Below are 16441 nucleotides of genomic sequence, written 5' to 3' on the forward strand. Positions count from 1 at the left end.
AACAGCAGTGTGTGGCAAGCGTCTCAAAATTCAGCAACCACAACCACTCAGCCCTGTTATAATAAGTGATTAATGTAAAGTAGAAAACCATTTTTTAAATTGCCTAAAATCATGCTAAAATTTTATTTATTTGAATTTTTGCATGCTACAATGTCATTCCAAAGTCCATTACACTTCGAAATAACCATCTTAAGTTTTTTTGGTTTTTTTATTTTCTAAATTTAATTTTGATACGTCTTACACTTTACTTCATTTGCTATTGCATAATTATGTTTTAATTTCAAATGATAGAATGAATCAAGAAAATCCTGTATCTAAAAATAATCTTCAATTCTCAGAATATACAGTCCTTGAAATAAAATAGAATTTCATCATCACCTTTAAGAAGTCACCATTTACGTCCCGGTTGTAGTCATTGGACTGTAGTCTAGAATTGCTGTCAAAATAAAATGTAACTGGTACATTTGTAGTAATTTTCCACTCACAGCTTACAGAGCTTGGATAGTTAATATTTCCAGTATATCCAGGTGTGTAAATTGTTCCCCAAACATCAGTAGTCTCATAATAACATCCTGTTAAAATAAGATAAAAAATAATTTTGATCATGCTAGGCAAAAAAAAACAACATTTATACAAAATTGATGTATTTGACAAGGGTGGGTGGAGAGTTTGAGTGTTGAATGATGGCCATAATAAGGTAATTCTATATCTATAATCTATTTACCCTTTGCAGTTCAACATGTGAAGAATTTTAAAGTTTTGATTGAAAACCCATGACCCAAGAACAAGGCCAAATTTGACCCAAGGGCTTATGTTTAAAAAATCTTTGTATATGTTTTTATGGCAATGTTTCTTGCTCTAAATCAAAGCTCTAGCTTTATGGGCCAAATATGACCCAAGGACTAAAGTTTGGAAAATCTTTGTATAGGTTTCTAAGACAAAGTTTCTTGCATTATATATCAAAGCTCTAGCCTTCTTTGTTTCTGAAGAAAAACACTAAGATTTTGCTATATGTACATTAGGAAAAGCAATGATTCACAGGGCAAAGCCGTTTTGACTCTAAGGACTAAAATATGAACTGTTTTGTAAAAGTTTACTTGACAGTGTTCCATGCCAACATCTTATCTCTAGTCTTTGCAGCTTCAGAGGAGCACCAGTTTCAATTTTTCCCCTAATTTTGAACCAAGGGCAGCAGTTTTCATAAACTTTGTAGAAGTTCAATAAACAAAACTACAAACAATCTAGGCTAAAGGCCTTGTGCGTTTTTGAAAAAAAGGTTTTTAAAGACATTGTTCATATTGGTTGCCATAGCAATAAGAATTTTTAATGAAATTTTACTTTTTGAACAAATTAAGAAGGGAACCAACCAAGGATCATGTTGCAATTTGGCAGGAGGGGATAACAATAAACAACTGCGACAGGGCAAGAGTCAAAGATCACCTTGAGCATACTGCATTTAAATAAGCTAAAAACAAACCCATATCAGCCAATCAGCTGATAGTTTACCTTGTCTGTACCGGAACCTGAAGGCCATATCTTTATTGACCATTTTATTTGTTCTCAGAAGAATGGACAACTTTTTATCTGTCGAGTAAATTACTTTGTTGTTTTGACAAAGCTCCTCGTCGTTACAACTTGTAGACAGCAGAATATTATCTCGTGGAGTTTCATCATCAAAGAACATAACCATGTCACCATCACTTAGCTTGAGGTCCAGAATCTAAAAGAACATAGAGTGGTAAAAGTTAGACTCAACGTTTAAGAGATTTTGAAAAAGTATAAAATTCATTCTTAAAGTTATTACGTCATATAGATATTTATATTTATACGATATGATGATATTATCCATTCCAAACCTTAAAATATAAATGGACAAAATGAAATTTTACTTACCTCTAACGTTATCATTTGACCGAACTGAAAGTTATTTTCTGTACTTATGACAATTATATAATCTCTTTGTCCGAGGAAGGTGTTGGTGTTTTCAACATCAAATGTTTTAATAGTATACTCTTTTGGATTATCCTGAGCCACTAAATTTACTTTTTGGCCTGAATCATCTTTCACTGAAATTTAAAATAAATTGAATAGCAAATGATCACTTTATCCCTTCAAAGTGAGATGTTTGTCCTGATTTTAAGAAATCAAAGAAAATATTTCAAAACTATCATTTTTTACTGAGATACATTCCAAATTCATAATTTTACAAGGTACAAAATATTCCCATACCATATTAATATTGATACTCACTGTCACCACTTTGTGCATTGTTTCAGTTAAAAACTGGTACTTTAGATATTCTATCTCAAATTTGATATTAGAAAATATAAATAATTGCTACACAGTCTCTTTGTAAATATAAAATAAACATGTTTTAAATTCACACAAAGAAGATATGTTATAATGTTTAAAATTCTACCCACTATAGGTGGTCACACTATGAATATAGTTATAGTGTCATTAAAAAGAAACTGGCAGTTTTTTCAGTTTTTTAAGAAAGGACCAACTTTTCTTAACCTGTAATAGGGAATGCAATTTCCCATACATTGTACATAGTTTTTTTCAATCTTTTATTCAAATTAGACATATTCAGTAAGAATTTGATAGATATCAATAAATTTCTTTGAAAAAAAAAAACAACGTTTTACTCAATGATGAGCATAGTATATCTTTAAGCATCAATTCACCATCACATTCTGTAAGCTAGCTGCATAACTTCCTCACATGGAAGAAATCCAAACATCCGGGCATGTTTCGAACCCAGAGCAGTGTCAGGTATGTGATTAACACTGAGAGACCTTAACCATTTCAGCAAATAATTCAAGATCAAGTCCACTTACAGGTTCCGTATGTTCCGGTAAAGCCAGTCATTGAGCCAGTGTTGCTGACAGAGGAGTCCGAGAAGAACTTGACGAAGATTTTATTGTTGTAGCTACGGAACGTTTTTCTCCCGATATTTCCAGATATACGGCCAACAATCATTGCCCTGCTTTCATCAAAGCTACCAGTCATCACTGTCACAAAGTCTGCATTATACTCAGTGTTGAAGTTATCAAACTGCAAAAAAACAAAATCATTGGCCATCAAGAGCTGCGGCGTGACCAAGTGGTTAATGTGTCTGACTAGTACATGTAATCTAAGTATTCTTGGTTGCGTGGGTTCAGACCATGTCAGGGGCTTGCCCTTGTTTGCTTGAGCAAGAAATTTTACATTCATTGCTCAGTACTGGTTGGTTCAAGGAACAGATTCTCGAGTGTTTCAATAAGCTTTACATGTAGCTTTCAACACAACTGAACTAAAATAAATTAGCTGTATAAACTTAAAACTTGCATAAATGTGTAAAAATAGTTGATCTATTTCACAAGTAGATGTGACAAATGGGTTGGTACTCAGTTGTCACGTCTAAACTCACATCTTCATGAGACTGGCATATTTCCTGGTTTCCATATGGTCAGTGTTCACCTTGATCAAAGTTGACCTATTTCCAAAAATATGTCAAATCTGTGTTAACCTGTTGGCCTTGCTGTCTCTTTGACTAGCAATTGCCACCACATTCTAGTTATATGAGGTTTAATACTGCAAGTTAAGATATAAACATCTAAACTACTATATTTCGTTTCAGCAGAGGGAGTTAATGACCTGATAAATGTCCCCCACATTGTAATAACTGGGCAGGTTAGGTAACTTAGTCCTACAAATTCTCAAATTACTAAAATCAAGCTAACCTGTACAAGAGCATTTGTTCCTGGAGGAGTCTCAATTGCCCAAGTGCATGTTGTAGCATCTCTGTAAATCAACGGTCCCAGAATTCCCTGTTCCCCAGTATGATGATATCGACATCTGGAAGCTGTAAAATAAAATCCATTTTAACCCTGGACCTGCTAAATTTGTATAATGGATGAGCCCTGATTTAAATTTGGAACAGTCCATCAGAAGTTTCAGGGATTTCTTTATCTAAAAACAAATATTGAGCTACCAACAGTTTAGAGCCTGATCATACTGCACAGATCTACAGGCTGGTCTGGTTCTACTCTGATGGCAAAGATTGATCACTTTTGGTTACGGTAAGGATTCCTTAGCATGTACAATGGAAGTCTTTCCATCTTAATTTTGAGAGCTGTGGGCTGCAACTACAGCAAACTCTGGACAATATTTTTATCATTACGGTAAAATTTATGAGAACGTTATTACAATTGACAGCTGTGCAGAGTTTTACAGGACACCATTCGACAGCTAATTGTAACAATTAAACATAAAAGCTATAAATTTCATCTGCAGTTTTTTACCAGTGACTGAATTGTAATGAAATTGTAAAGCCTCAACAAAAACATCAAGCCAATTTGTTAAGATTAAAGCACGCCCAAAAACCCTTGAAATAAAAAACTTACTACAGTTCATTTCATCGGAACCATCCTCGCAATCAGTTTTACCATCACATACATTATTGCCGTTAATGTAGCCTTTACCCATACAGAAGAAACTGCCTGAAATGTACGAAAAAAAATATGACTTTTTAAAATTAAAAAATGTTATACATGTACATGTATATAAAATTTTTGTCTGTCCTTTACTAATTATTTTTAACTTTACGGTTTTACCATGTTGATAAATGTTATTTACCTCCTAATCTTCTGGTCCACCTGGCTTTAAGAACTTTTAATATTTCTCTTATTAGGGTATAATTAACGAAAAGCAATTTTCATTCCTAGTTTAAAATACAGGTGGGATCACTTCCTACTGTTTGATTATATCCCCACTAGCATGCAAAATTCATACCTGAAAGAATGTCTCTATATCTTAATAACTGTTCTCTGATGAAAAAAATTGAGTAAGACAGAGGAAACATCTACTGAAAAGCATTTACCTTTACTAAAAACTTATAAAGCATACCAGATATGGTTTAAATTAGCAGAAGACTTAAGTCATTGATCTCCACATGAAACCAGAAAAAAAAATCTGACGAAAACCTTTTGGCATTATTGCACAAACACCCTAAATTTATTATTAAAGTTGACCAGTAAAACAGAGAAAAAAATTATAAAAAATATCTTGCCTTCAGGTGCTGCCATTTTTTCACAGATAAATGCACGGAGGATCATACAGTTGCTATAGGAAAATGTGTATGGTCGGTCATATACATAATCCTCACTGTTCTTGTGTGCAAAAACGCATCCCCCGTTAGAGTCGTCAGGTTGGTCATCGGACCAGAAGCCCTCGGTTTCCGTCGCTTCCATGCCATTACTCCATCTTAGTTCTGTACATGTAGCACAAGCATCCGACTTCTTTTTAGCCAAACCTTGAAAAGAGAAAATAAAATTTGTAAGAAAATTTCACTTAAAACTTATGGTTTTGCAAAAGTTTTTGACTGGATTTCAGTTAAAATTATCATTATACCAGAGTGTGGCTGCATTCATTTCCTAGCACTTAATCAATAACCTGCTGTTTCAGAAAAGTAATTGGCCAGCTATCCATCTTTGTACTGAAATTATCAATTTATGTGAAAATATTCACTTATGATAAATAAATCTCTCTATCTAGTGATCATTTATCACAACCGTGCCGTTTTGCGACTCCTAAATATGGTATTCAGCACGGCCGTGCATTTTTTCGAGTATGTTATTTGCCTCATACAACAACGTGTAAGACCGTTCACTGTCTCCCTCTTATATAGGAGATCATGAATGACGCCTTTCCTTTCGCTCTCTCTCTCTCTTCGCGCTATGTTGACTCTGAATTAAATTTATTTTAAGTTCATTACCAAATTTTTTCGAATTTCTTGAATAAAAATTCATGCTGCAGAGGCTTGCATAATGTACTCTCTCTCATTGATTGTTAATAATTCAGTATTGAACTTTGTCATTTCAATTCCTCTATAGACTGTTGGTGGCAACTGAATCTCCCGCTGGGACCGTGCAGACTATCTGTGCATTGTTATGATTATTATAAGTGTTTGTAAAAATTCAGTCAGTACTTTTTGAAAATTTCCATTTTTTAAGCGCCGCCAAACAGACAAAAAAATATTTTCAGAGACTCGTTCTAGATAGAGTAGGTTCTGTTGTTAACTGAGATATTATACTATAATGTGACTCCGGCGGGGGATTTAAAAATCCGATATTTCAACACTGGATCCCGTTCCGATATTTACAGTTTGAATTCCTGATTTAAAAAAAACAGAGCGGCCATCGATGCCTGGGGCGCTCACTGACTAGGCCTCAGGGCCGGGCCGTTTTAAACAAAAGGGGCTTTTATTTTGACAAACTTTGAGAACACCCATTTAGAAGTATTTCATGAATGTTAAGATTTTACTATACACAAATTTATGAATAACATGACTTTTGACCCCCCCTCCCCTGGCAGGGCAATTTGACCCAAGGGCTTTTATTTTGAACAAACTTGGTAGACATCCATTAGACATGTTTTCATGCTAAATATCTCAGCTCTAGCTCTTTGCTTCTTTAATAGAAGATTTTTAACTTTTTCTCTATGTATATAGGAAAATCAATGACCCTGGGACGGGCCAATTTTGACCCCAGGGCTTTTATTTGAACAAATTTTGTAGACACCCATTAGAACATGTTTTATGCCTAAAATCTATTAGCTCTAGCTCTCTTTGGTTCTTTGAAAGAATTTTTTTTAAAGTATCTTTTACTTATATGCATATAGGGAAAATCAATGAACCCCCTGGGGCGGGGCGCCAATTTTGACCAAGAGGCTTTTATTGAACAAACTTGGTAGACACTGATAAGAAGATGTTTCATGCTTATATTTAGCTCTAGCTCTTTGGGTTCTTTAAGAGAAGATTTTTTTAAGTTTTTACTATTGCATATAGGGAAAATCAATGAACCTGGGGCGGGGCCAATTTTGACCCAGGGCTTTTATTGAACAAACTTGGTAGACATCTTAGAAACAGTTTTACACCAAATATCTAGCTCTAGCTTTTTGGTTTTGTAGAAGAAGATTTTTTAAAGTTTTTACTATATGCATATAGGGCAAAATCATGACCCCTGGGGCGGGGCCATTTTGACCCCAGGGCTTTTATTTGAACAATCGTGTGGTAGGACACTTATTAGAAGATGTTCATGTTAATATCTCAGTCCTAGCTCTTTGGGTTCTTTAATAGATGATTTTTTAAAGTTTTTACTATATGCATATAGGGAAAATCAATGACCCCCTCGCGGGCCCGGCCAATTTTGACCCCAGGGGCTTTTATTTGAACAAACTGGTAGACATCATTAGAAACTGCTTTAATGCGCAAATATCTAAGCTCTAGCTCTTTGGGTTTCGTAGAGAAGATTTTTTTTAAGTTTTTTACTATTGCATATAAGGAATCAATGACCCCCTGGGGCAGGGCCAATTTTGACCCCAGGCTTTTATTTTTTGAACAATCTTTGGTAGACACTTATTAGAAGATGTTTAATGCTTAATATCTTAGGTCTTGCTCTTTGGGTTCATTAAAGAAGATTTTTTTAAGTTTACTATATGACAGTATAGGGAAAATCAATGACCCCCTGGGCGGGGTGCCAATTTTGACCCAGGGCTTTTTATTTTGAAACAAACTTGGTTAGACATCCATTAGAACATGTTTTATGCAATATCTAGCTCTAGCTCTTTGGGTTTTTTAGAAGAAGATTTTTTTAAGTTTTTACTATATGCATATAAGGGAAAATCAATGACCCCCTGGGGCGGGGCAATTTTGACCCAGGGCTTTTATTTGAACATCTTGGTAGACACCTCTTAGAAGATGTTTCATGCTTAATATCTTAGGTCATAGCTCTTTGGGTTCTTTAAAAGAAGATTTTTTTAGTTTTACTATATGCCTATAGGGAAAATCAGGACCCCTGGGGCGGGGCAATTTTGACCCCAGGGCTTTTATTTGAACAATCTTTGGTAGACACTCACTAGAAGATGTTTCATGCCAATATCTAAGCTCTAGCTCTTTGGGTTATCTAGAAGAAGATGTTTAAAGTTTTTTCTTTTTGGTTGCCATGGCAACCAGATTCTTGCATGGAATGGATTCTTTGAAAAACTTTGTTAAGGCTTACACAAGGAACATCCCTGTGAAGTTTCATTATGATTCTGCCTTATGGTTTCAGAGGAGATGTCGTTTGAAAAGTGTGAACGGACAACGGACGATGTACGACGGACGACAGACGACGGACGAAGAGTGATCCTAATAGCTCACCCTGAGCATGTGCTCAGATGAGCTAAAAACAACATAAAAAAAAATCAAACACAGCACCTGTATCTAAAATGTAAACCGTGCCTCCGGGCATTGATTGTTATCTGTCCTTTCCTAAATTATAGCAGATTAAATGTTGAGTCGCTAATTGACAGCAAAGTGACGTAATAAACAGTTCCTATACCCAATTAACTTATCACGTGTCGTGTGTCAGTCAATTGTCCTCTTTTGTAATTTGGCAGTTAGGAAATTACACGCTACGTCATCAAAACTACCCTGTAAATTTACATGTTATGGGAATTCGGCGCTCAACCTTTGATTTTCTTTGATTAGTTGCCGCCATGATAAAGATAAAAGGTGAGCGAGAATCATTTAAAGTGGATCATTCAAAAACCTGTTTGAGATGTCTAATTAACCTATTTTTAAGCGTGGAGTGGGTTATTTTTTGTTTTGTTTAGGAATTACACAATCAATCGAGGGAAAAATGTGGATTTAATTAACGGAACGATTCTTTAACTTATGTTACGTTATTTAACTGTCATAGTCTTATGTTTTGCACGTTTTCAAATTGCTTGTGTTTAATTATTGAATGACTGAAAAGACATATATTCTTCAAACTGAAAATAATGAAATGTGAACAGGAAGTGTGACTGTTTTAGAAATAGCCTGTATGACTACACTTATTTATTTATCTATTTATTTTTTTGGTGAAATAAATTAATATTGATCAACAAAAAATCATAAAAAGTATAATCATTTAATGATTTTGAGGGTAAACTAGATTCTTTGAACCAAATGTGCCAAACACGCATTGAAATTTGAGTCGATAAAAAAATCCAGTTTTGAGCCTCAAAATCCAGCTGAAAATCCAGATTTGGCCCATTTCATTTGTCACATGTATGTATACTAATTAAAAAATCTCCGAGCTAATTAAAACAAAATGATCTCAAAGTTGTGTAAATAACATCTGATTGTATTGGCTTTCACTTTGGCCGCATAGTTTCCATTTTATTATTTTATTTAAGATATACTGGGCAGAAACCAGTTTCCGGACAGAATTCGAGTTTTTTTAATTGTCTATTTTCTAATAATAAACATGCATTAATAAAACTAACATACCAAAAACCTGAGCTCTAACTACGTCCGATAACACAATTAATACTGCTTGGTGACGTAAGCAATGTACGAACTGAAGGGTTAAATTAGGTCATCGAAAGTGTAAATTGTTCACTCTTGCAGAACCAGTTTCCGGACATATATTCATATCTGTTTTTAACTGATAATTATTCTAATATAACAAAAAAATTCTTCTCACATATTAGCTTTCTAATATAATTAAGCTGATTTACTGAAAAATGTTTATGATAGGAAAAAAAAACGATCTCTGAATGACTGAAAATTGAAATGGATATTTTTTGTGTGTACGGCAGCAACGAAGTGCGAAAGTGGAGTAAACCTAGCTATACACCGTTTTCCGATACATTACAGATTTAGCTCTGGGGAATTACACCCAATGAACTTCGAATGAAGTACATTGTGCATTAATTGCTACCCCAAATTATATCCCAAAATCAACAAAATATTGCGCATGCGCAGAACAAATTACATGCCCCAAAGGGATATAAGGCTGTTTTTAAAACTCAGGTAAGATATCCTCACGAAATTTTAATGATGTATCAACTTGGAAGGAAGTTTATTTTCTCAAACAATCAAACCAAGCATCTTCATGACATATAATAACGATCGTCATCGATAAAGCCAAAATTAAGCCGTTATAATACTTGTCCGGAAACTGGTATTGTCCGGAAACTGGTTCCTGCCCAGTAAAGTAAATGTCATTTTGCCTTTTTTCAAAGAAAAACAAAGCGGTGAACTAACCAATATAGTAAGAATCTTCTGATGCACGAATTTCAGTAAATTTTCTACCAATGAGATCATTCTCTGGCTGGTCTTTGATTGTAACTAGACGAGATCCATAACTGAAACGAAAACAAAATTTGATCACAATAATCATGTTGGTATATGATATTGCATTAATTAAAATCACTACAAAGTTTGGTCAGTAGATGTAGATGGTACTTCAGAGAAGAAAAATATCGCTTTTCCACTGTTTCTTGCTTTTTTCATTGTGATCTTTATAAATTGATTTTGGATGACGTCTTCAAATGCATTTTGGTAGGTGAAAAGTCGAGATTTTAGCATTTAATCAAGCACCTTGTCCGGTATTTATACCGAAATACGGTATTTAGTGTGTTTCTCCAACGTTTTGTTGTTGGTTTTTTAGTAGACTACAGTGCAGAAAATTCAGTAGATAACGAAGATCCATGCAGTATTCTATAAAACCTTATTTTTTAAGGATATTCTAAAAAAAAAATGGGCATAAACCCCAATGATATTGTAAAAAGTATTCATTTTTGCAGGCGTTGATCGTTTAATGCAAATGGCGCAGTGAATAAGAAGGGGAGTAACTGTATAAATTTTTTTACCTATCACACATTTCTTCTGCTCTTGCGTAGGACCTTATGTGATCTCCATGAAATATTTTGTAACACTTGTCCCAACCTTTAAACCATCCTTTACTTTCCTCACATTCCAACTGAAAGAGAGAATAAATAACCTTGTAATTATGACACTAATTAGGCAATCTTAGAGTAAAATATTCAATTGATACAGTAATTAGCGGTTATATGCAGATCAGAAAATAAACCCTTGGGATCTTTTCGATCGTTCAGCAAAGTTTTGTGACATTTCAGAGATGCAGTATAGTTTTTTTCAACTCCTAACTATAATACCTTATATTGTACGTAAAGAAAAGGATCATGAATTGCATGTTTTGTACAAAAAAGAACAACATGTACTGTATGTATATATATACAAAACGGTTTGCCAACCTGTGCATTTATATAATCTCCCACTGTTATGAGAACTCCAAAAAATATAATATATTTCTCCATTATTTCTTTATTTCATAGCTTTATTAGCAATATCAAGACAACAAGAAACGTTAAAAAGCAAAACCCATTTCTGGTAAAGCAAGATACAAAATGTGTTTTATCACTAAAAAAACATTACATAAATTTTTTCATGAGAAGGATCTTAAAATTGTCTCTTTTATAATAACTTGTGTTATGAAATCTTATTTTCTCCATCCTCAAAACCCCACCCGAAATTTGTCACGAAATTTTATTTATATAATTTTATTTGCGCATGTGTTTTGCCAAGACTTCATGCTCTGGTGCGTTTTCGTTCGTATCAACCGGGTATCAATCGCGGGTACCAAGATCATTGGTGCGCGGACAACCAGTCAAAATCACAAGGTTATATTTTAATTACATTGTAAACTGATCACGTAAATGATATATAAGTTACCTTCAGATTTGAAAGGATGTATAGCCATTATAATGGCACATTTTTGCCCTGACGTATTAAACACAATACAAGTTTAAATCTTTTGGAATTTTTGTACATAAATGTAGCCTACATACGAAGAACTTATACAACAGGGTTATGCATGCAATCTGACGAAAGTTTTCTTACTACATGTATATAAACGTTATTAAGAAAGGAGCTGCTTCTTATCAAATTTGGGTGATATATACATGTACCCTGTAACACGGGGACACAAACTATACCCAGGTGAAACTACTGAACAATAGTGTTTGAAAGCTAACTTATGAAATGGTAGACATTATTATTTCACATATGTCCACATATTTGAGTATTATTAAAGTCAGTGACAAATAAAGTATATGCGCAATAAGTAAGATAATTTAGAAAATAAATCTATATTTAAGATTGCATATGTTCAAGGATTTTCAAATTCTGTTCGAACTGATATGGAAGTAAAATGTTGAATTCACGTCAAGAGTACGTATCATCCACCCAATTTTACGCTATTTGACGGAAATTGTCGAAGGATGACCACAAGTCTCTTTCAATGTGATTGATCATGAAATCCTCTCTACGGTCACTGGCACTGTACCTCAGCCCTGGCATGTACAGAAGTTACCAGTTCCCGGTGAAAGCGAAGTCAACTAGTACTGGAAAGCTGCTTGACAGTCTGCAAAGGAACGATGAGGTGGCTGAACTGTGCTCTAGTGAATTCAAAGTCATTTATTGCCGTAATCCGGAAGGAAAACAACAATACCACCAAAGTCCTTACCAAGCACTGTCCGGTTAGCACAATTTTGGGAGTTTTGGACTGTGAATCGGGCGACCCATGTTCGATTCCCGGGCAGTGCATGTCACTTTCATTGTGATTGGTCATGAAATCCTTTCTTTAATCATTCACACTTTAACACAGATCTGGCATGGATAGAAATGATTAGTACTTGTAAACTGCTTGAAGCATGTTCAGGAACAAGTAACGCGGTGGCTGAACTTCGCTCTGATGAACTCAACAAGACTTACTGCCGTGATCCGGAAGATCAAAAATCACAAACAGCAAAGCTCAAACCCTTCCTATTATACCAAAGGGAATAGACACATTAATAGTCAAGAGCAACGCATTTAGTATTGATAAATCTATATCAAATCATAATTAAGTCACTAATAGAACGATCCAAAATTTATTATAAAACGCATAAAAGTTTTATATTAATATTTACACCAAAAGTTCAGCAAGGTCAAAGTTCACTGTGGTTTATACAGATTTACCCTGCTTTGGTAATACCCGGATATTGAACGTTACGCTTCAAGTTATTTTTAGTCGGGTATATATATACATTATATTTATATTGATTTATCATTTAAACGAAGTATTGCATGGGACGAAGATCAAGTATACATAAATTTAGAAATTTTTCTAATACTTACAAACATAAAATGTCAAGAGATATACAAATGTACCCGAGTACAGAGACACTTGGGGTGTGGAGTTCCAAACGCCTTAAAATCCAAATAAATTGTTTATTTGTCAGTCCCAGCACATAAAATTTATAAATACTTGTATATCAATAAAACCTAATGTTTGTGTCTTGAAAAAGGAATACGAAAAATTTATACGTCTACAATATGTGTATACATAGTATTTCAAATTCTATTTGAAATATTTTTTTTTTGAAAGATCCGGGTGTATGTTATAAACGCTGATTTTTTTTCTCATAATAGAGTACATGTATATTAGGATTATTATATTAGTTCTAAACAATGCTGCATATATAACACATAAGAAGATCTCAGCAAGTCAGATTGCAATAGCTTGAATATGAGAAATCATAGCTTAATCATTTTTTGATAGTCTAAGGGATCAGGGCGCATGCTCATTGGACGAAGACTGGTAGACAGTTTGGATGAATGCAGTAAGAAATTCAAAAACTTAAACCGGTCGGTCACAGAGGTCCCTCAAGCTGTCCAAACTGTTGAAAAAGACCAACATATGGTATATATAACTTACCAAGCTTATATATAAATGTATAGCCATATAACCCCCCTAGTATTATACGTGTAGTTGATAATCGATTTCAAGCACCCGAATAAGAAGCCATCAAACACACTCTCGGTTTCTTGAATACAGCAAAACCTGTGTCAAGAGGCACTCTCCATGCACCGACCACCAATTTATAGACCTGATAAATCATGATTCACTGTGACTATGCCATAATTTCTGTTGACTTCCGGCTTGAAATGTATTTAATGCAGATATATACAGACAAACGTTAATCTATACAGCAGTGTCTACCAATCAATACCGTTAACAAACACAACGAAATATTGAATATTAATGAATCATATTAAACCATTATGAAACAAGTACACTTTGAATAACTAAACATTAAAAAATAGGGAAGAGAATTTAAGATATTTAGTTTAATCAGATATCTCAACCTTGAAAACATATGCTTGTCTGAGGAACGTGGTGGATTACAGGCACCACAGGGGTGACAATAATGTGCTATTTGAAGTACAAAGCCACTTAGACATTCAGTAAACACGTTTATGCTCAGTAATAAATGTACACTGTAGATATAAAGTCAGTGTTAACACGATTTGTGAAGAGATAAATCACTCCCGGGTCCGCCCCCACCCCTGGGACTGACTAGTGTTGTTATCATATGAAGAAACACGGTGGTAATCGCAGTAGGGTTCGAAACCATGAACCCCTGTGTTGACAGGTATATTCCTTTAAAACTAGGTGACCTGCGATATACCGACGTCTACTGCACATTTGAGCCGTTTCACGACAAAACCAACATAGTGGGTTTGCGACCAGCATGGATCCAGACCAGCCTGCGCATCCGCGCAGTCTGTTCAGGATCTATGCTTTTCGCTATCAGTTTCTCTACTTGTTGAAGGGTTTGTAAGCAAACAGCATGGATCCTGATCAGACTGCACGGATGCGCAGGCTGGTCTGGATCCATAGGCTGGTCGCAAACGCTCTATGTTGGTTTTGTCGTGACACGGCACATTTATAATTTCAAACAGCAACATAACAAATTGTCATAACTCAAATTATCACGAAAAAATAAGTGCCGCTCCAAGGACTCGAACTTGCTGGTCCGAGGACCGTAGACCCTGTGACATCCAAGGTAGCTCTAACACTGTGACTTATTTTATTGGGTGGGTGTTAGCAGGCGACTTTAACCACTTTTAAAAGAAACATGTATTAAAGAAAAAAAACTAGCTAAGGCAAAAATGAAAAAAAAATATCTGAGACAAAAAAAAAATGGTAACTTTTACGGATACACGATGTTATCGGTCGCAACATGTCGGCATACGGTTAAGACCTAAATAGCTCCCGTATAAAGAAAGGCGTATACGTTTTATATGCTTCCGTATAAAGCTTCCGTATGAAGACCTGCGTGCATTTCCACGTATTTCATTTCCTGCGATTTCATTCCAAAATTACTACCTTTCATTATATACACGTCAAAAGAGCATAATTAAAGTTTCATATATCTTATCTGAAGTTGGTTCGTCTATACAAATATATAATATATATACGCAACACTGGTTAATGATAAAGCATAACGTACGTTTAAAAATGTTGCAAAAAGAGTTCAAAAACCGGTTATTGACCTTTCGAAATCTTTTTATTCTCTCAATTTTTCATAATTAATTGTCATTTGAGAATGACATTTTAACAGCATTCATTGGTCTGAAACATTTTCAGTCAGATAAAATATCACAAGGGTAGTCTTATTTTTTATATATACATTATATAGGTTCATTATTATATCGACTTGTTTGGAGAAAAGCACTTGCAACACCATACAATAGACCTTCAAATTGAACACGAAGTTAAAATTTTTACATGGGTTAATACAACGGAATTTACAAGTTTTCCGAAGGAGGTTAAGAGTAAAATTTTTCCAAATTTTCACTAAAAAACAGCAACACATAAGTTGATATCCAAAACCAAATCCCAGGAAGTGTCATGACCCCAACCCTCTGAATCCTGGTACGACACTAAGATTCCTATATCCAAATGTACTGATACTGTGTCACGCTGACACGGTAAAGCTAGGTCAGATGGGGGTAAAGGTCATAAGGGACTACGAGCAATTCAAGTGGATGAAGATCTCGGATGCCTCTCTTTGCATTTTTACGAGGCGCATACAGGTTCCTAAGTAGAGCCAAAGGTCATAAGGGAGTTCGAGCTTTTTATCAACTGGATGAGGACATCTGATGCCTAAGTTGGTGTATTATGTCAGGCATTAGAAGGTTTCTTAGAAACGCCACAGACCTTCGGTAAGGAATAGCTTATTAATATGAAGAAGTTTAAAATTCCTGCATGGTGGGAATCGAACCCATAGAAGCGAGGTGCAGGTCCTTCGATGTCCGCGACTATAACTACTCCTCATGCAGGATTAAATATTTTGAACAACATCTTAAAAATGTTTTCAACAACATAACTATAAACCGCATCTAGGTACGATACGAATTGTACATAATTTATATATCAGTAAAAATCAATGTAGCTTTAAAAGGAAATGCAGTTTGCAATTATTGTCTATTTCATTTAATAGACATATAAAATGAACTTACTGCGGTTTTCCAGGGAGACGTCAACGTGTGAACAGGAATTTAAAAATGAAATAGCTACACCCTCGTTTAATATTAACTGCATACAGCGACGTGGTGCACAGTGGCACTTAATTCGCACCGTCGAAGATGTTATTTGCGACTGGACGACTCACTAGATATTTGTTTAACTCATATTTTTCATCGGGCGGTGAAGGGGTGGGGGAGTAGTGCAGCTGATAAATAAATTACTTTGTTAAGAAACAAGAGCTTTCGGTATATAGGACACGTGCTCGACTA

At 34.9% G+C, this 16441-nt stretch overlaps 1 protein-coding gene across 1 annotated transcript in view; it reads right to left on the bottom strand.

Annotated features, from left to right (window-relative positions):
* LOC132727393 (uncharacterized) overlaps positions 1-16441 on the bottom strand; it is a 66023-nt gene that overhangs the window by 38347 nt on the left and 11235 nt on the right. The window contains exons 2-10 of the mRNA XM_060712850.1: positions 10666-10775; positions 10058-10158; positions 5054-5296; positions 4389-4484; positions 3726-3847; positions 2841-3057; positions 1894-2066; positions 1507-1720; positions 379-572 (exon numbers count right to left, since the gene is read on the bottom strand). Coding sequence (XP_060568833.1) covers positions 379-572; positions 1507-1720; positions 1894-2066; positions 2841-3057; positions 3726-3847; positions 4389-4484; positions 5054-5296; positions 10058-10158; positions 10666-10775 — 1470 coding nt within the window. The remainder of the gene's footprint in view (positions 1-378; positions 573-1506; positions 1721-1893; positions 2067-2840; positions 3058-3725; positions 3848-4388; positions 4485-5053; positions 5297-10057; positions 10159-10665; positions 10776-16441) is intronic.

The sequence above is a fragment of the Ruditapes philippinarum genome, unplaced genomic scaffold (assembly GCF_026571515.1).
Source record: "Ruditapes philippinarum isolate M1 unplaced genomic scaffold, ASM2657151v2 ctg7911_1_1_1_1, whole genome shotgun sequence".
In the NCBI taxonomy this organism is placed as follows: Eukaryota; Metazoa; Mollusca; class Bivalvia; order Venerida; family Veneridae; genus Ruditapes; species Ruditapes philippinarum.